Source organism: Tursiops truncatus, chromosome 10, assembly GCF_011762595.2.
Source record: "Tursiops truncatus isolate mTurTru1 chromosome 10, mTurTru1.mat.Y, whole genome shotgun sequence".
In the NCBI taxonomy this organism is placed as follows: Eukaryota; Metazoa; Chordata; class Mammalia; order Artiodactyla; family Delphinidae; genus Tursiops; species Tursiops truncatus.
In genome coordinates, this window is record NC_047043.1 from 23,602,639 (window position 1) to 23,622,225 (window position 19,587).

The 19,587-nt window shown below is 51.3% G+C and overlaps 1 protein-coding gene across 2 annotated transcripts in view; it reads right to left on the minus strand.

Moving 5' to 3' along the window:
- TNXB (tenascin XB) overlaps positions 1 to 19,587 on the minus strand; it is a 60,495-nt gene that overhangs the window by 19,049 nt on the left and 21,859 nt on the right. For both annotated transcript variants that reach the window (XM_033864035.2, XM_073810575.1), the window contains 10 exons: positions 18,739 to 19,029; positions 18,080 to 18,385; positions 16,155 to 16,487; positions 15,444 to 15,758; positions 11,918 to 12,223; positions 3,728 to 4,027; positions 2,146 to 2,433; positions 1,577 to 1,873; positions 742 to 1,056; positions 293 to 616 (listed from right to left, as the gene is read on the minus strand). In XM_033864035.2, the coding sequence (XP_033719926.1) occupies positions 293 to 616; positions 742 to 1,056; positions 1,577 to 1,873; positions 2,146 to 2,433; positions 3,728 to 4,027; positions 11,918 to 12,223; positions 15,444 to 15,758; positions 16,155 to 16,487; positions 18,080 to 18,385; positions 18,739 to 19,029 (3,075 nt within the window). The remainder of the gene's footprint in view (positions 1 to 292; positions 617 to 741; positions 1,057 to 1,576; positions 1,874 to 2,145; positions 2,434 to 3,727; positions 4,028 to 11,917; positions 12,224 to 15,443; positions 15,759 to 16,154; positions 16,488 to 18,079; positions 18,386 to 18,738; positions 19,030 to 19,587) is intronic.

Below are 19,587 nucleotides of genomic sequence, written 5' to 3' on the forward strand. Positions count from 1 at the left end.
TTCAGAGAAGCCCGTCCTTGGGGCTGGGTGGTCCTGTTCAGCTGACATCTCATAAACATGCCTGGAGCCTCTGGGGTCAGCTGTGGGGGACCAGGGCAGCCACCAGCATGGCTCACAGAGGCCCTTCCCTGCCCAGGGGGACACACTGGTCCTCAGGGAGCCTGGAGGAGGCACACAGGGCACCATGGCTCAGCCTTGAGTAGAGGGGCCTCCTGCACCCCACTCACCCATCACCTGAGAGAGGGTGATCTTCCCACGAGGTCCCACCCTGGGGCTTCCATCATCCACTCACTTGTCACCCCGATGACAGAGACGGGGCCCATGCGCTGGCTGTCATGGAAGCCGTACAGGTTCATCTTATACTTGTGGTCTGGCTCCAGGCCCGAGATGGTAACCTCGTCCTCATACCCTGGCACCCTCACAGCCTTGGGCTGTCCGTCCCCGTTCTTGTACTGGATCAGGAAGTGGTCAAACTGGCCCTCGGGGATGGTCCAGGAGAGGCTCAGGGATTCGGGGGTGGCGTCTGTCACTGCCAGCTCCCCCAGGCGAGGTGTGACATGAGGCTCAGGGGTGGTAGAGGGAGATTCTGAAGGTTCATTCTCTTCCTCATTTGGGGCTGAACACAGACATGGAGAGAGAAGGACCTGAGAGAGGGGCACGGTGTCCACGGGGACTCTGCCCTCCTCCGGGCCCTCACAGCCACCTGGAAGGAAGCCGAGTGGGCAGAGTTCTTTTGCTCACCTGTCAGGGCCTCGACGTGCACAGGACCCACACGCTGCCCATTGTGGAGACCGTACAGGCTCACCAGGTATCTGTGGTCGGATTCCAGGCCAGAGAGGGTGATGTCATTCTGGTTGCCCCCTAAATGGAGTACTTGGAGTTTCCCCTCCTCGTCTGTGTACTGGACCTCAAAGGAGTCAAATTCTCCCTCAGTCACGGTCCAGGAGAGATGCAGGGTGTGTGGGGTGCCCTCCTCCACAGTCACCTCCCCCAGACGGGGCTCAGATGCTGGAGGGCTGGGGGCCTCAGTCTCAGCTTCGACTTCTTCCCTGGGGGCTGGTTCAGAGAGACAGGTAGAGATGGGTGACTGGTTTGTCACTGCACCAAGACTCTCCAAGAGGATGGAAGGAGGGGAGGAGGTGAAGACAAGAGGTCAGTAATAAAAAGGACCAACTACTGATACACAGTGATGAATTTCAAAAGCATTATGTTAAGTGTAAGAAAAACACAAAAAACTGTGCACTGTATGATTCTGTTAAAGGAAAAGCTTAAAAAGGAAAAACTATAATGATAGAAAGCAATTAGTGACTGTCAGAAGCTGGGGGTGGGGAAACTGACTGCAAATGAGCATAGGGAAACTTCTGGAGTCAATGTTTTCTATGTTTGTTGTGGTAATGGTTTCATTGAATTATGAGCTTAACATGGGTGAATTTTATTATATGTAAATTATGCCTCTATGAAGCTGATCCCTTCCCCCAAAAGAAGGAGTGTAGGGAGCTCTGAACTCGTGTGTCTCCACCAGACCAGGAGAGCCAGGCGGGCAGGAGGCACAGTGTGTCCCCCCAGCTGCACTCACCGGTCACGGCGACGGTGGAGATGGGACCCACACGCTTGCCCTTGTATAGCCCGTAGAGCAGCAGCTTGTACCTGCGGGCAGGGTCCAGGCCTGAGACACTGACCTCCCTGAGGCTGCCCTCCACGGGCACCACCTGGGGTTGCCCATCTCTGTCCTTATACTGGACCACAAAGGAGTCAAACTGGCCCTCAGGGACCGTCCACGAGAGGCCCACGGAGTCTGATGTCACGCTGGTCACCTGCAGCTCCTCCCCCAGACGTGGTTTTGTTCCAGCCTCGTCCACAGCTCTCCGGGTCTCTGAGATGGAAACACAGAGAGGAAATGGTTGCGTTGTTTCTTGAAGGCTGGGTGATGCTGAAGGGAAGGACTGAGAGGTCTAAAGACAGGGCTGTGCGATGGCTGCAACCTGCAGGGCTGGATCTTCCGGCTTGTGCAAGGAGAGGGGGCACTGGATCCCAGCCACAACAGCTGGAGCCAAACAACAACCGTGATGGCAGCCACCGTAACTGACCACAGGACCTTCCCCTGGCCTCCAGATCAGAGATGCCCCCTGCAGGGGCTGCCCTCACCTGTGGTGCCCTCGGCGGTGAGGGGGCCACGGCGCCTCTTGCCCAGGAGGCCGTAGAGGAGGAATCTGTACTTGCGGCTGGCGTCCAGAGGGCCGATGGTGACTGAGCGCTCGTGGCCCTCTGCAGGCACCACCCGGGGCCCGTCCCTGTCCTTGAACTGGACCACAAAGGAGTCAAAGTGGCCCTCGGGGACTGTCCAGGAGAGGCGCAGTGAGTCTGGGGTGGGGTCTGTCACCCACAGCTCCCCGAGGCGGGGTGGGGCTCCTGGGCTGGCGTCACCTCGAGCAACTGACAGAGAGGAAAGGTTCTTGTGTTTATTTTGTTTTTCCAAAACGACTCCTTGACTGCCTCCCACTGGAGAATGGAAAAACCCAGAACTGCCCAAATGATCAGTGCTTCCCCCCAATATTTCCATCACCCTCCCATGCCTGCCAGCATCCCCAACTGGCCCTGCCTCTGTCCACTTAACCAGCGCAGGGAGGGGTCTTCTGTCCTGAGACATCTCTGGGAGAAGAGATTCCCTAGCTAGCTGTTTATCTTATTCCTCTTGCTGTCCAGGCTCTAAGCACCTAGTAGAGACTATTTCCTTAGCAGGGTGCAGCTTATCACAGGCTTGGTCTGCTTATTTCCTTTGGCCAAGGAACCCACTCTTTGTGATCTGACTGCTCCCTGGGGAAATCCAAGGGTCCTGGGGATGTCAGAGGGGGAACAGGATCCCTGATGGGGACAGACAGCTGGTGGGGAGGTAAGGTATTACGATGGAGGTGACCCTCATAGGACCCAGTGGAGGAGTGGGGGCTGCCTATGTGTGAGGCGGGTATGGGGAGAAGAAGGGGAGCTCAGACGGGAGAAGGATCTGGTATCTGCCCAAGAGGCCATCCCGAGGCCTGAGAAGGAGCTGGCCTTCTGACTTCTTGGACAGCAAGGATGCTGACGGCATTGTTATTGTGAGAGTTTTCTGGCAACAGGGAGCCCCCAGGGGCAGGGGAGTGCCTGGACCAAAACCCAAGACAGGGGCACAGCTGGGCTGGGCCTGACTGGGTCTGACTGGGCAGCCAGTCTTGGGCTCCTCTGGTCCCCAGTTTCTGAAGCTCCAGGAAGAGGGCAGAGGAGGAAAGGGGTCCCTCTGGGGAGGCAGATATGGGACCCAGTGTGTCTGGGCCACTAGGTGGGAAACTGGGTGAGAGTCAGAGGGAAGACTCCTCAGGAGGTGATGGCTACACAGGGCTGAGGACTCACAGGCCAAGGGAGGTGGAACGGCTCCTGGCTCCCTCCCCCGTATCTAGCCCTGATGTTTCTCCTGTTCCACCTTCCAGGAAGGGGTCTGAAGGAGGCTCCCCCGTTCAATAGAAGTAGGAATTATGAGAAGAGGGGAAAAGTCAGCAGGGGAAACTGATCCAGGAACTGGCCCCATTTTCCTGGTTCTCATCTGCCTGGGATCGGGCAGGCAATGTGGCTTTTCAAATAAAACAGAAGAGGTGGATGAAGCGGAGACCCGGCGGAAGGGAGAGGTGATAGGGCAGCGTGAGGAAGGGCAGCAGGGCTGGGGCCTCAGGCTCAGCTTCGTGGGGGTCCCTCTCACCTGTCTTTGCCTCCACAGAGACTGGGCTGTGGCGTTTCCCGTCCTGGATCCCAAAGAGCAGGAACTTGTACTTCCTGTCGGGCTCCAGGTCGGCGATGGTGACCTCACGCTGGTCTGCAGCCACAGGCACCGCCTGGGGCTGCCTGTCCCTGTCCTTGTACTGGACCACGAAGGAGTCGAATTCACCCTCGGGGACTGTCCAGGAGAGGCCCACAGAGTCCGGGGTCACGTCCGTCACTGTCAGCTCCCGCAGACGTGGCTCAAGGGGGCGCTCTGTGACCGGGGCTGGAGAGAGCGGAGCTAGGATCCAGGAGGATAAAGAACATGGCTGAGACCTCTGGCGGGAGAAATCCCCCCTCACAGGGCTGCTGGGCTCCGAGGGCCTTAGAGGGCTTTGAACTGAGATGGGAAACAGTTACATCTCTTTTGCACTGATCTCTAAGTGAAATGTAGCATTTCTTTCAATGATGAATATAGGAAACCAACCACGGTGGTACTAGCAGGGCTTGTAACCCTGTCACCAATAGGAATCACAGAGATTGTCGCATCACCTTAAAATTACTGCAGAAACTTCAAAATACCCTTTACAGAGATTGGTTCAAGATGGCGGAGTAGAAGGACGTGAGCTCACTCCCTCTTGCAAGAGCACCGGAGTCACAACTAACTGCTGAACAATCATTGACAGGAAGACACTGGAACTCACCAAAAAAGATACCCCACATCCAAAGACAAAGGAGAGGCCACAATGAGATGGTAGAAGGGGCTCAATCACAATAAAATCAAATCCCATTAACTGCTGGGCGGGTGACTCACAGACTGGAAAACACTTATACCACAGAAGTCCACCCACTGGAGTGAAGGTTCTGAGCCCCATGTCAGGCTTCCCAAACTGGGGGTCAGGCAATGGGAGGAGGAATTCCCAGAGAATCAGACTTTGAAGGCTAGTGGGATTTGATTGCAGGACTTCAACAGGACTGGGGGAAACAGAGACTCCACTCTTGGAGGGCACGCACAAAGTAGTGTGCACATCGGGACCTCGGAGAAGGAGCAGTGACCCCATAGGAGACTGAAGCAGACCTACCTGCTAGTGTTGGAGGGTCTCCTGCAGAGGCCGGGGGTGGCTGTGGCTCACCATGAGGACAAGGACACTGGCAGCAGAAGTTCTGGGAAGTACTTCCTGGCATAACCCTTCCCGGAGTCCACCATTAGCCCCACCAAAGAGCTGGGTAGGCTCCAGTGCTGGGCCGCCTCAGGCCAAACAACCAACAGGGAAGGAACCCAGCCCCACCCATCAGCAGACAAGTGGATTAAAGTTTTACTGAGCTCTGCCCACCAGAGCAACACCCAGCTCTACCCACCACCAGTCCCTCCCATCAGGAAACTTGCACAAGCCTCTTAGATAGCCTCATCTACCAGAGGGCAGATAGCAGAAGCAAGAAGAGCTACAATCCTGCAGCCTGTGGAACAAAAACCACATTCACAGAAAGATAGACAAGACGAAAAGGCAGAGGGCTATGTACCAGATGAAGGAACAAGATAAAACACTAGAAAAACAACTAAATGAAGTGGAGATAGGCAACCTTCCAGAAAAAGAATTCAGAATAATGATAGTGAAGATGATCCAGGACTTCGGGAAAAGAATGGAGGCAAAGATGGAGAAGATGCACGAAATGTTTAACAAAGACATAGAAGAATTAAAGAACAACAAACAGAGATGAGCAATACAATAACTGAAATGAAAACTACACTAGAAGGAATCAACAGCAGGATAACTGAGGCAGAGAAAGGATAAGTGACCTGAAGACAGAATGGTGGAATTCACTGCTGCTGAACAGAATAAAGAAAAAAGAATGAAAAGAAGTGAAGACAGCCTACGAGACCTCTGGGACAACATTAAACGCAACAACATTTGCATTATAGGAGTCCCAGAAGGAGAAGAGAAAGAGAAAGGACCCAAGAAAATATTTGAAGAGATTATAGTCAAAAACTTCCCTAACATGGGAAAGGAAAGAGCCACCCAAGTCCAGGAAGCGCAGAGAATCCCATAGAGGATAAACCCAAGGAGAAACACGCCGAGACACATAGTAATCAAATTGGCAAAAACTAAAGACAAAGAAAAATTATTGAAAGCAGCAAGGGAAAAACGACAAATAACATACAAGGGAACTCCCATAAGGTTAACAGCTGATTTCTCAGCAGAAACTCTACAAGCCAGATGGGGGTGGTATGACATATTTAAAGTGATGAAAGGGAAGAACCTACAACAAAGATTACTCTACCCGGCAAGGATCTCATTCAGATTCGATGGAGAAATCAAAAGCTTTACAGACAAGCAAAAGCTAAGAGAATTCAGCACCACCAAACCAGCTCTACAACAAATGCTAAAGGAACTTCTCTAAGTGGGAAACACAAGAGAAAAAAAGGACCTACAAAAACAAACCCAAAACAATTAAGAAAATGGTCATAGGAACATACATATGTACATAGGAACATATGTACATAGGAATGTACATTACCTTACATGTGAATGGATTAAATGCTCCAACCAAAAGACACAGGCTCGCTGAATGGATACAAAAACAAGACCCATATATATGCTGTCTATAAGAGACCCACTTCAGACCTAGGGACACATACAGACTAAAAGTGAGGGGATGGAAAAAGATATTCCATGCAAATGGAAATCAAAAGAAAGCTGGAGTAGCAATACTCATATCAGATAAAATAGACTTTAAAATAAAGAATGTTACATGAGACAAGGAAGGACACTACATAATGATCAAGGGATCAATCCAAGAAGAAGATGTAACAATTATAAATATATATGCACCCAACATAGGAGCACCTCAATACATAAGGCAACTGCTAACAGCTGTAAGAGAGGAAATCGACAGTAACACAATAATAGTGGGGGACTTTAACACCTCACTTACACCAATGGACAGATCATCCAAACAGAAAATTAATAAGGAAACACAAGCTTTAAATGGCACAATAGACCAGATAGATTTAATTGATATTTATAGGACACTCCATCCAAAAACAGCAGATTACACTTTCTTCTCAAGTGCACACGGAACCTTCTCCAGTATAGATCACATCTTGGGTCACAAATCAAGCCTCAGTAAATTTAAGAAAACTGATCTCATATCAAGCATTTTTTTTTTTTTTTTTTTTTTTTGCGGCATGCGGGCCTCTCACTGCTGTGGCCTCTCCCGTTGCGGAGCACAGGCTCCGGACGCACAGGCTCAGCGGCCATGGCTCATGGGCCCAGCCACTCTGCGGCATGTGGGATCTTCCCAGACTGGGGCACGAACCCGGTGCCCCGGGTTCATGCTTGATATGGGAAGCCCCATATCAAGCATTTTTTCTGACCACAACACTATGAGATTAGAAATCAATTACAGGGAAAAAAATTTTAAAAACACAAACACATGGAGGCTAAACAATACGTTACTAAATAACCAAGAGATCACTGAAGAAATCAAAGAAGAAATCAAAAAAAACCTAGAGACAAATGACAATGAAAACATGACTATCCAAAACCTAAGGGATGCAGCAAAAGCAGTTCTAAGAGGGAAGTTTATAGCAATAAAAGCCTACCTCAAGAAACAAGAAAAATCTCAAATAAAAACTCTAACCTTACACCTGAAGGAACTAGAGAAAGAACAAACAAAGCCCAAAGTTAGTAGAAGGAAAGAAATCATAAAGATCAGAGCAGAAATAAATGAAATAGAAACAAAGAAAACAATAGCAAAGATCAATAAAACTAAAAGATGGTTCTTTGAGAAGATAAACAAATTGATAAACCATTAGCCAGACTCATCAAGAAAAAGAGGGAAACTACTAGAGAAGGGACTTGAGGATATGGGGAGGGGGAAGGGTAAACTGTGACAAAGTGAGAGAGTGGCATGGACATATATACACTACCAAACATAAAATAGATAGCTAGTGGGAAGCAGCCGCATAGCACAGGGAGATCAGCTAGGTGGTTTGTGACCACCTAGAGGGGTGGGATAGGGAGGGTGGGAGGGGGGGAGATGAAAGAGGGAAAAGATATGGGAACATATGTATATGTATAACTGATTCACTTTGTTATAAAGCAGAAACTAACATACCATTGTAAAACAATTATACTCCAATAAAGATGTTAAAAAAAACAAAATAAAATATGACACAAATGAACTTATCTATGAAACAGAAAGAGAATCAGGGACATACAGAATAGACTGGTGGGACTTCCCTGGTGGCACAGTGGTTGAGAATCTGCCTGCCAATGCAGGGGACACGGGTTTGATCTCTGGTCCAGGAAGATCCCACATGCCATGGAGCAACTAAGCCCATGCACCACAACTACTGAGCCTGCGCTCTAGAGCCCGCGTGCCACAACTACTGAAGCTCGCATGCCTAGAGCCCATGCTCCGCAACAAGAGAATCCACCACAGTGAGAAGCCCGTGCACTGCAACAAGAGTAGTCCCTGCTCACGGCAACTGGAGAAAGCCCGCGCGCAGCAACAAAAACCCAACCCAGTCAAAAATAAATAAAATTAAATATTTTAAAAAAAAGAAAAAGAGGGAGAGGACTCAAATCAATAAAATTAGAAATGAAAAAGGAGAAGTTACAACAGACACTGCAGAAATACAAAGCATCCTAAGAGACTACTATAAGCAACTCTATGCCAATAAAATAGACAACCTGGAAGAAATGGACAAATTCTTAGAAAGGTATAACCTTCCAAGACTGAACCAGGAAGAAATAGAAAATATGAACTGACCAATCACAAGTAATGAAATTGAAACTGTGATTAAAAATCTTATAACAAACAAAAGTCCAGGACCAGATGGCTTCACATGTGAATTCTATCAAATATTTAGAGAAGAGCTAACACCCACCCTTCTCAAACTCTTCCAAAAGTTGCAGAGGAAGGAACACTCCCAAAATCATTCTATGAGGCCACCATCACCCTGATACCAAAACCAGACAAAGATGCTACAAAAAGAAAATTACAGACCAATATCACTGATGAATACAGATGCAAAAATCCTCAACAAAATACTAGCAAACAGAATCCAACAACACATTAAAAGGATCATACACCATGATCAAGTGGGATTTATCCCAGGGATGCAAGGATTCTTCAACATATGCAAATCAATCAATGTGATACACCGTATTAACAAACTGAAGAATAAAAACCATATGATCATCTCAATAGATGCAGAAAAAGCTTTTGACAAAATTCAACACCCATTTATGATAAAAACTCTCCAGAAAGTGAACATAGAGGTAACCAGCTCAACATAATAAAGGCCATATACGACAAACCCACAGCAAACATTCTCAATGGTGAAAAACTGAAAGCGTTTCCTCTAAGATCAGGAACAAGACAAGGATGTCCACTCTCACCACTATTATTCAACATAGTTTTTGAAGTCCTAGCCATGGCAATCAGAGAAGAAAAAGACATAAAAGGAATACACATTGGAAAAGAAGAAGTAAAACTGTCACTGTTTGCAGATGACATGATACTATACATAGAGAATCCTAAAGATGCCACCAGAAATCTACTAGAGCTAATAAATGAATTTGGTAAAGATGCAGGATACAAAATTAATGCACAGAAATCTCTTGCATTCGATACACTAATGATGAAAAATCTGAAAGAGAAATTAAGGAAACACTCCCATTTACCACTGTAACAAAAAGAATAAGACACCTAGGAATAAACCTACCTAGGGAGACAAAAGACCTGTATGCAGAAGACTATAAGACACTGATGAAATAAATTAAAGATAATACAAACAGATGGAGAGATATACCATGTTATTGGATTGGAAGAATCAATATTGTGAAAATGACTATACTACCAAAGCAATCTACAGATTCAGTGAAATCCCTATCAAATTACCAAAGGCATTTTTACAGAACTAGAACAAAAAAATCTTAAAATTTGTATGGAACCACAAAAGACCCCGAATAGCCAAAGCAGTCTTGAGGGAAAAAAACATAACTGGAGGAATCAGACTCCCTGACTTCAGATGATACTACAAAGCTACAGTAATCAAGACAATATGGTACTGGCACAAAAACAGAAATATAGATCAATGGAACAGGATAGAAAGCCCAGAGATAAACTCACACATCTATGGTCAACTAATCTATGACAAAGGAGGCAAGGATATAAAATGGAGAAAAGACAGTTTCTTCAATAAGTGGTGCTGGGAAAACTGGACAGCTACATGTAAAAGAATGAAATTAGAACACTCCCTAACACCATACACAAAAATAAACTCAAAATGGATTAGAGACCTAAATGTAAGACTGGACACTATCAACTCTTAGAGGAAAACACTCTTTGACATAAATCACAGCAAGATCTTTTTTGATCCACCTCGTAGAGTAATGGAAATAAAAACAAAAATAAACAAATGGGACCTAATGAAACTTAAAAGCTTTTGCAAAGCACAGAAAACTACAAACAAGACAAAAAGACAACCCTCAGAATGGGAGAAAATATTTGCAAACGAATCAATGGGCAAAGGATTAATCTCCAAAATATATAAACAGCTCATGCAGCTCAATATTAAAAAAACAAACAACCCAGTCCAAAAATGGGCAGAAGAACTAAATAGACATTTCTCCAAAGAAGACATACAGATGGCCAAGAAGCACATGAAAAGCTGCTCAACATCACTAATTATTAGAGAAATGCAAGTCAAAACTACAATGAGGTATCACCTCACACCAGTTAGAATGGGCATCATCAGAAAATCTATAAACAGCAAATGCTGGAAAGGGTGTGGAGAAAAGGGAACCCTCTTGCACTGTTGGTAAGAATGTAAACTGATACAGCCACTATGGAGAACAGTATGGAGGTTCCTTAAAAAACTAAAAATAGAATTACCATATGACCCAGAAATCCCACTACTGGGCATATACCCAGTATATGAGAAAACCATAATTCAAAAAGACACATGCACCCCAATGTTCATTGCAGCACTATTTACAATAGCCAGGTCATGGAAGCAGCCTAAAGGCCCATCAACAAATGATAAAGAAGATGTGGTACATATATACAATGGAATATTACTCAGCCGTAAGAGAGAACGAAATTGGGTGATTTGTGGAGACGTGGATGGACCTAGAGTCTGTCATACAGAGTGAAGTAAGTCAGAAAGAGAAAAACAAATATTGTATATTAACGCATATATGTGGAACCTAGAGAAATGGTGCAGATGAACCGGTTTGCAGGGCAGAAGTTGAGACACAGATGTAGAGAACAAACGTATGGACACCAAGGGGGGAAAGTGGCGGGGGTGGTGGTGGTGGTGGTGGGATGAACTGGGAGATTGGGATTGACATGTATACACTAATATGTATAAATTGGATAACTAATAAGAACCTGCTGTATAAAAAGATAAAATAAAATTCAAAAATTAAAAAAAAATACTCTTTACACTCATCACTGCTTCTAAATGTGGGTAGGTTATTAAACATGCCACTAAGTCTTGCTATTTAATGAACTAATGATGAAGTTCCTGTATTACTGAATCATAAATTCGAGTTTTAAAATATTTTTGATAATCGGTTAATCAATAGAATTGGTTACCTTTGTAATCCTATGTGTTTTACTTTATGGATTTTAAGACATTGCTCTGAAAGGGGTTCACTGGTCTCACCAGACACCATAGCACAAAACTGGTGGCAACCTGTGCCCAGGAAGCATGAGGGGCGGGAGAGGCTGGGAGCCACGAGCAAGGGCCGCTTCCCTGAGGGAGCGAGATTCTGGCTTGGCCAGAAGGGAACACAGCTCAGGCCAGGGCGCTGAGGGCCCCTGAGAAGAGATTCAAGGGATGTGTGTTCTTTAACCCCAATGAAAAAGGGCAGCAGGGGGAGGTGGTAGCTGGGTCCAAGTCACAGCAGGTTGTAAAGAGAGGGAAGGAAACAGCTGTGGACAGTCAGAGAGACAGCGTTTGGCTAGACTCAGGTCAGATGGGAGGAAGACAATCCTGCCTGGGGGAGGAGACAGAGTGGAGGTGGAGACTGGAGGGTAGGCAAGGTTCCAGCTCAGGAGAGGAGCCAAGGGCTCAGGTAATAGACTGGGGAGGACCTGCAGGGGCCACTGAGGCAGGACCTGAGAGAGAGGCTAGGGGAGGGGGTGGCCCCGGGTAACCAGGGGTGGGACTCACCAGTCATGGCTACCACAGAGAGGGGGCCCACGCGCTGCCCACCATGTAGCCCGTACAAGTTCATCTTGTATTTGCGTGCAGGCTCCAGGCCGGGGACAGTGGCCTCTCGCTGGTCTGCGGCCACAGGCACCGCCTGGGGCTGCCCGTCCCTGTCCTTGTACTGGACCACGAAGGAGTCAAACTGGCCCTCAGGGACTGTCCATGCAAGGCCCACGGAGCTGGGGGTCACATCTGTCACTGTCAGCTCCCCGAGGCGTGGCTCCCGGGGGGGCTCGGTGGCTGCGGGAGTCTCTTCTGGTTGTGGAGCTGAGATAGAGATGGTGGGAGGCTGTTAGGAAAAGCCCCTCTTCCCCTTGTAGTAATATGTGTGTTGTTTTTGTGGTGCCCACCGGGTGGTTCTGATGTAAGACTACACTGATTGGCGACATCTGTCTGGCCAACAACCCTTCACTAAATCCCTGCCAGAATCCGGGGCTGTGCTTGCGGGGAGGGGTGTCAGCCACCACTGAGATCCTGGGAAAGTGGCTGAAGTTCCATCTGTGCATCTCTGGCTCCAAAGACCTCCCTTCCAGACCTCCCTGCTGGCCCCCAGACTTGTGTTTGCTCAGCGTCTTCCTTGGGTGCCTAACTGATGTCTCAAACTCAACAAGTCCAAAACCGAGCTCAGGGGCTGCTGCCACACCTGCTCCCTCCCCAGCTTTCCCACCTCAGCAAAACCACAGCTTCATTCTCCAAGTCATCCCTGAGTCCTCTCTTCCACCCCTCAGCCGGCCTGCGAGGAAATCCTGTCCGCACTACCTTCAGAAGCTGACCCCCTACCCCCTCCCCAACTCCACCGCCACCATCCCTAAGCACACATGCTCTTACTGGACTATAGCACAGTCTCCTAAATCCCCTCCCTCCTCCACCCTCATCCCCTTTGCTCTGTTCCCCACTGTTAACACATTAGTCAGAGTCTGTTCCCGCAATGGCTTCCATCTCACTCAGAGAAAAAAACAGGTCCTTACAATGACCTCCAAGGCCCCACCTGTTTATCTCTCACATCACCCTCCCCATTCCAAAACACTCCTCACTGGTCCACAGACATTCAGGCACCTTCCCTCTGCTCCGGATGCTCTTCCCCAGAGGCCTGCGTGGCTTGTCCTCTCCCTCCTGCAGGTCCTTTTCTCAGGGAGGCCCTTTCCTGCCTGCTTCCCGCCCACTCACCATCTCACCTACTGGGCTTTGCTTTTCTCCCCAGCTCTTGTCCCTGTCACATACGGTCTCACTGACATATTTGTGCAATTTGGTGCCTGTCTCCCTCTGACAGAATGTGAGCTCTCAGCAGGAGCTTTGCCTTGTTCGCTGCTGTGTCCCCAGCACTGGCACCCAGTGGGTGCTCCACAAATGTTTGTTAAATGAATGAATGGTCTGCACGTCTGGAAAAGGCCAAGCTCAGGACCTGCTGGTCCCCATTGCCCCAGAATGAGCTGAGTCTGGGAAGCCCTGCTCATTAGTGACCAGCCTGGAAGGTGGTCCCAAGAGGCAACTGGCAGAGGGGTAGCTGGGTGAGTGGGGTTCCCAAGAGCTTGTTTCTCTGGCTCCTGTGGGAGGACAAGACTAGGCTCTGTACTGATAAAACCTGCTTTAAAAACAGGCTGGGGGCTTCCCTGGTGGCGCAGTGGTTGAGAGTCCGCCTGCCGATGCAGGGCACACGGGTTCGTGCCCCGGTCTGGGAAGATCCCACATGCCGCAGAGCGGCTGGGCCTGTGAGCCATGGCCGCTGGGCCTGTGCATCTGGAGCCTATGCTCCGCTACGGGAGAGACCACAATGGTAAGTGGCCCACGTACCACAAAAAAAAAAAAAAAAAACAGGCTGGCATGGGACTTCCCTGGTGGTCCAGTTGTTAGGGCTCCACGCTTCCACTGTAGGGGGCACGGGTTCAATCCCTGGCCGGGGAACTAAGATCCCACCAGCCATGTGGTGTGGCCAGGCTGGAGTTGAGGTCTCAGGAGGATAGCAATAAGTCTGAGTGGGGAGGGCAGGGATGCAGGCAGCTGAAGGTGGGCCAGAACAACCATCACATACTGAGCTTCTCCCAGGTACAGGTGCCAGGCCACGCATGCGTTGTGTTTCATTTCATTTGCCTTCTAGCTCTGCTGGTTCCTTTAGCATCCGTTTCCTGCGTCTCTGTACTTCTTTCCATGAGAGAGAGAAACTGTCCCTCACCATCAAGCCTTATCATTGGTGGTCTGGCTTAACTGGGAAAGGTGGAATGATAGCTACCCATGAGTACCGCAGGCCCTATGCTGCCTTTGGCATAATCCTTTCCCAAGTTAGCCATGCTTCTAAAGCTGCATGCTAGTTCTTCTCCTAGCAGCGGTTCACCACGCGCTGTGTGCCAGGGGCCGGCCCCGGGTCAGCTCCGCGGGCTCCAGCTGCCTATCACCTTCCTGCTCGGATGATGAGCGCCATCGCACAGCTAAGAGCTGAGAAGCCAGGAATGGAACTCAGTTGCTCCGATTCCAAGATTCAGTTTTCCTCTACTGCACCGCCTCAGTCAGTGCCCGACACTGTCCATCCTTACCCAGGGACCAGTGTGGCTGCCCCGGACAGATGGACGGACTGAGGGTGGCTCCAGGAAAAACCTCGGCCACATTTTCTGGGCCTGGCATGAGCCTCCATCCTGCTACTTCAGGCCTGCAGGACAGGACCTCAGGATTTCCCCTCTCCCTACTCTCTGTGCTGACTAAAGAAAGAAAAGAAATCGGGAGTGGAAGCTTCTGGAAACTAAGCCAACCAAGTCCCTTTGAGAAGTACAGAAACCATGCTCTGGAAACCTGTTTCTCTGCTTTTTAAAATCTTCCCCTTTATATTAAAAGTTGCTTTTGAAAAAGCTGTGTCTTTGTTTCAGTGAACAAAGGGGAAAAGAGATGCCCCTTGCTGGGGCCAAGCTGGGCAGATTAGCAGGAGGGTCCCAGAGGCCTGTCTGTGATCTGGCCCCTCACGCTGGGGCTCTGGAGAGTAGGTGCCCAGGCTGGTCCTCTGTGGTGGCTGAGTGGCCCTGTACCCGGGTGGAAGGGACATTCTTCCTTGCTATAACCACTCACTGGATGAGCAGTAAAGAAAGTTTCCAGCTGCACTGGTGCAGAGGGCAATGTCTCATGGACATTCTGAATATTTAAGCTGAACCAGCCAAAGGGGACAGAGCAGACCCCAGGCTAAGGACAAATGTAGTAACCATAGCAGCAAACATTGCCAGCATGTCTACTTGCTGCCAGACCCTTTCTTAGGTCTGTTAACTCATTTAATCTCACAACGGTTCTGTGAGGTAGGTGTTACTATCCCTATTTTACAGCTGAGGAAACAGGCACAGAAAGTTTAAGACTTGCTCAAAGTCATGCAGCTGGTTGTTGCCCAGTCCCCCGTGAGCTGTTCTTTCTAGGTCTTCCACAGGCAGGTGGGGAAGGCAATGGAGGGCAATGCCACGGGGAGGCTGGGGGCCACTGGTGGGACGAAAACAAACAAGCCCCCGGCCTCACTCACCGGTCACGCCCATGGTGGACACGGGGCCCACACGCCGCCCCCCGTGCAGGCCGTACAGGTGCATCTTGTACTTGCGCCCGGGCTCCAGGCCCCCAGCGGTCACCTCTCTCTCCTCGCCCCCGACACGCACCACCTGGGGCCCGTCCCTGCCCTTGTACTGGATGGTGAAGGAGTCGAAGTGGCCCTGGGGGACGGTCCAGGAGAGGCTCAGCGAGTCCGGGGAGGATCCTGTCACCGTCAGCTCCCCAAGGAGGGGCTCCTCGGGGGCCTCCGAGGCCTCTGTGCTGGGTTCTGTGGAGCTGGGGGTGTCTTCCTCTGCATCAGAGAAGGAGAGACACAGAGAGGGTGAGGCAGGGTCCCAGGTGATGTCCTTGGGTCTCCTTCCAAGCCTTGGCCCTGGCTCCGGGCCCTGAAGTCAGTTCAGAGAAGCCCGTCCTTGGGGCTGGGTGGTCCTGTTCAGCTGACATCTCATAAACATGCCTGGAGCCTCCGGGGTCAGCTGTGGGGGACCAGGGCAGCCACCAGCATGGCTCACAGAGGCCCTTCCCTGCCCAGGGGGACACACTGGTCCTCAGGGAGCCTGGAGGAGGCACACAGGGCACCATGGCTCAGCCTCGAGTAGAGGGGCCTCCTGCACCCCACTCACCCATCACCTGAGAGAGGGTGATCCTCCCACGAGGTCCCACCCTGGGGCTTCCACCGTCCACTCACTTGTCACCCCGATGACAGAGACGGGGCCCACGCGCTGGCTGTCATGGAAGCCGTACAGGTTCATCTTGTACTTGTGGTCTGGCTCCAGGCCCGAGATGGTGACCCCGTCCTGGTGCCCAGGCACCCTCATCACCTTGGGCTGCCCGTCCCTGTCTCTGTACTGGACGGTGAAAGAGTCGAAGTGGCCCTGGGGGACGGTCCAGGAGAGGCTCAGCGAGTCCAGGGAGGATCCTATCACCGTCAGCTCCCCCAGGAGGGGCTCCTCGGGGGGCTCTGGTGCCTCTGTGCTGGGCTCTGTGGGGCTGGGGGTCGCGTCCACGCCTTCCTGCGGGGCTGAGAGAAGAGATTAGACTTTACAGGTGATGTGCTTTGTGGTGATGTTAATCGTGACAATAAAGTACATTTGGCAAATATACTCTTCAAGCTGTCAGCTTAGGGGTTCCTGTAGCCTTTGTATTAGCCATTCAGTAATTCATCAAAGGAGACAGGGCTGAGACAGGCCCCTAAACCTCGTCAGTGCTGGACGACTGCACTGTGGGGGTAGGGGGCCACCTCTCACGTCTGAGAAAGGAGACAAGATAGGAAGAGAGGGAACTCTGAGGGATGCTTCTCTGCTGTGTTCATGGACAGTGCTGAGCACAGGAGAGCGAGGGGGCAGTAAGGCTTCTTCCCACTGTGTTCCTCCCTTTCAGCTCCACCGACCAGGACAGGAAATGGGATGTGCTCCGCTAAGGCTTCCCTGGGCAACCCTGCCTCTCCCTCCACTTCAGACAAGAGCGGGAGCGGGGTGTGGGCGGGGGAGATGTTGCGGATGGTGCTAGGGGCTGTGGAGGGCCGTGCTCTTCCCCGGCCTGGGCTAGAGTCACAGCCCTGAGGCATCTGCCCACCGTCTGCAGCAGCTAGGTCTTTGCTGAGGCTCCATGGGGCGGGGAGACTGACACAGGGAAGCCAGCCCTTCTGTGACTCACTCCACGGTCCATGGGGGACTGCTAAGGAGACAGGAGATTGAGGAGGCAGCAGGCAAGAATGATAACCCAGGCAAGGATGGGGAAGGTGGGGAGGTGAGGAGAGAAAAAGGATACTGGGAAGTGAGAGGGTCAGGGAGAAATACTAGCTCCCTCTTCAATGGCAGTTTTGATGTGCCAGGCACTGTTCTAGGTGCCATATGTATATTAACTCATTTAATTCTAACAACTCTGTGAAGCTGTTACCATTATCATCCCCATTTAACAGATGAGAAAGCTGAGGCCCAGAGAGGTTCAGTAACTTGCACAAGATCCCAGAGCTAGGATTAAAATCCAGGCAGTTGGCTCTAGAGCCCATGCTCCCAACCGTGATGCCACACAGCCATGGAAATGGTGCTGGATGGGGGAGGCTGGGCCCATGGAGGAATGCAGGGCAGGGGGGCTGAAAGTGAGCCCTTTGCCCTGCTCCAAGCTGGCTGGGAGTCAGGGAGTCAGGGGGCTGGGAGGAGGCTGGGGAAACATGGAGCTCATGTCTCTTGGATTTGCCAGCTCTGAACAGAGCAGCTTTCGCGGGAGGGTGTGGGCAGCAGGCAACAGAAGCTCAGAAATGACCACAACCTGAGCCAGGGGAAGAAGGCCAGCAAAGACCGTGGGGAAAGAACACAGGGGCTGAGGACATCCACGGGGAGGACAGCCCGGGACGAAGGGGTGATTCCCAGTGCTCAGAATGTGGGAAATGGGGTCTGTTCTTGGAGATGGAGAAGCAGGGCCAAGAAAGTTTGGTCAGGGGCTGGCAGCTGGATGCAAAGTCCTGGGATGTCGGGAAGTAGACTGTGGAGGTTTGGCAGAACTGGAGCCGAGAAAGAGAAGGTGGAGGGAAGTGTGAAGGATCCCTGGTCAGGTCCTGCTCACAGGGCTGTGGGTTGGCCAGGGAGGGAGCCCCGTGCAGCCCTGACTCACCTGTGGTGGCCACCACGGACACAGGCCCCACGCGCTGCCTGCCATGAAGCCCGTAGAGGTTCATCTTATACTTCCGGTCAGACTCCAGGCCGGGGACGGTGACCTCATTCTCATGCCCCCTGATGGGCACTGCCTGGGCCCGCCCCTGCGCATCCTTGTACTGGACCATGAAGGAGTCAAAAGCGCCCTGGGCCACCGTCCAGGACAGGCGCAGGGAGTCTGGGGCGCTGCCGGTCACTGTCAGCTCCCCCAGCAGGGGCTGCTCAGGGGACTCTGGGTGGCGGGGCTCCTCTCTCTTCTCTGGGGCTGTAAATGAGAGGATCCAGGCAGGGCTGAGCTGGCAGAACCCCAGGATTGGGGCCTGGGGTTTGGACAGGTTGTCCCACCTGTGGGAGTCTCTACGCAACTAGCACGAGTGATGAACTCTGAGAAATCTGGCGCAACCAGGGTATGACACACCTTCTGGGCCTTGGGGAGCAGCTGAACAGGATGAAAGGGTCCCAGCAGTGCGGGGGAGGCTGGCTGGCCCTGAGCCCAAAAGCAGGGCCAGGATTCGGAGTCAGCCATCTCGCTGGGAGGCCCCAGCTGATTCCTGGCTGGGGGCAAGCGTGCGGGAGACTGGGAGGGGTCACATGGGGGCTTGGGTGGCCGCTACTCACCAGTGGTACCATCGGCCGTGAGGGGGCCGTGCCGCTTCTTGTTGACAATCCCAAACAGAGTGAATCTGTACTTGTGGTCAGGGTCCAGCGGGGAGACAATGACCGAGCGCTCGGGGGCTTCCACGGGCACCACCTGGGGCCGTCCGTCCCTGTCCCTGTACTGGACCACGAAGGAGTCAAACTGGCCCTCAGGGACAGTCCAGGAGAGGTGCAGCGAATCTGGGGTGGGATCTGTCACCCACAGCTTTCCCAGGCGAGGTGGAGTCACTGAGCTGGAATCCGTCTGAGGCACTAGAAAGAGCAGGTAGAGAGAAGGGAGGGACACAGGTCAAAGGATAAGAAGGAACCCATCTCCCACCTGGGGATGCCGTGTGAGGTTGTACAGGCTGTTCACTACACAAAAGGTGCATGGTGGAGGGAGCACGGAGGGGCTGAAATCCAGCCAGTGCTCTGCTTGCCAACCCTGGCAAAGGGCTATGCCCACCTGGAAGAAGGGGTGCTTTCTTTGATGGGGCACAAAAGCACTGTATGGACTAGTGTGGCCCTGACTCGTTCTGCAGCCTGGAAAGGGCTTCAGAGAGACGGGAGCCCAGCCAGCCCCTTCCACATCTCCACGGCCAGGGAAGTCTTCCAGGACAGCCTCTACTGTTTCCAGGCCTAACAACTAGCTGCTTTCTTCTCCAAGAGAGGGAAGCTTGGTCCTTGGCGCGTTCTTACGTGGGAGAGCCCCCACACCTGCGCTCTGGGCCCCACTCCCTCCTTTCCTACCCTCCCTCCCTGGGCTGTGCCACGCGCATTTACAAAAGCTCCTCCGCGCAGCTCCGTCGCCCTCCAGCCTCCACCCTCCCT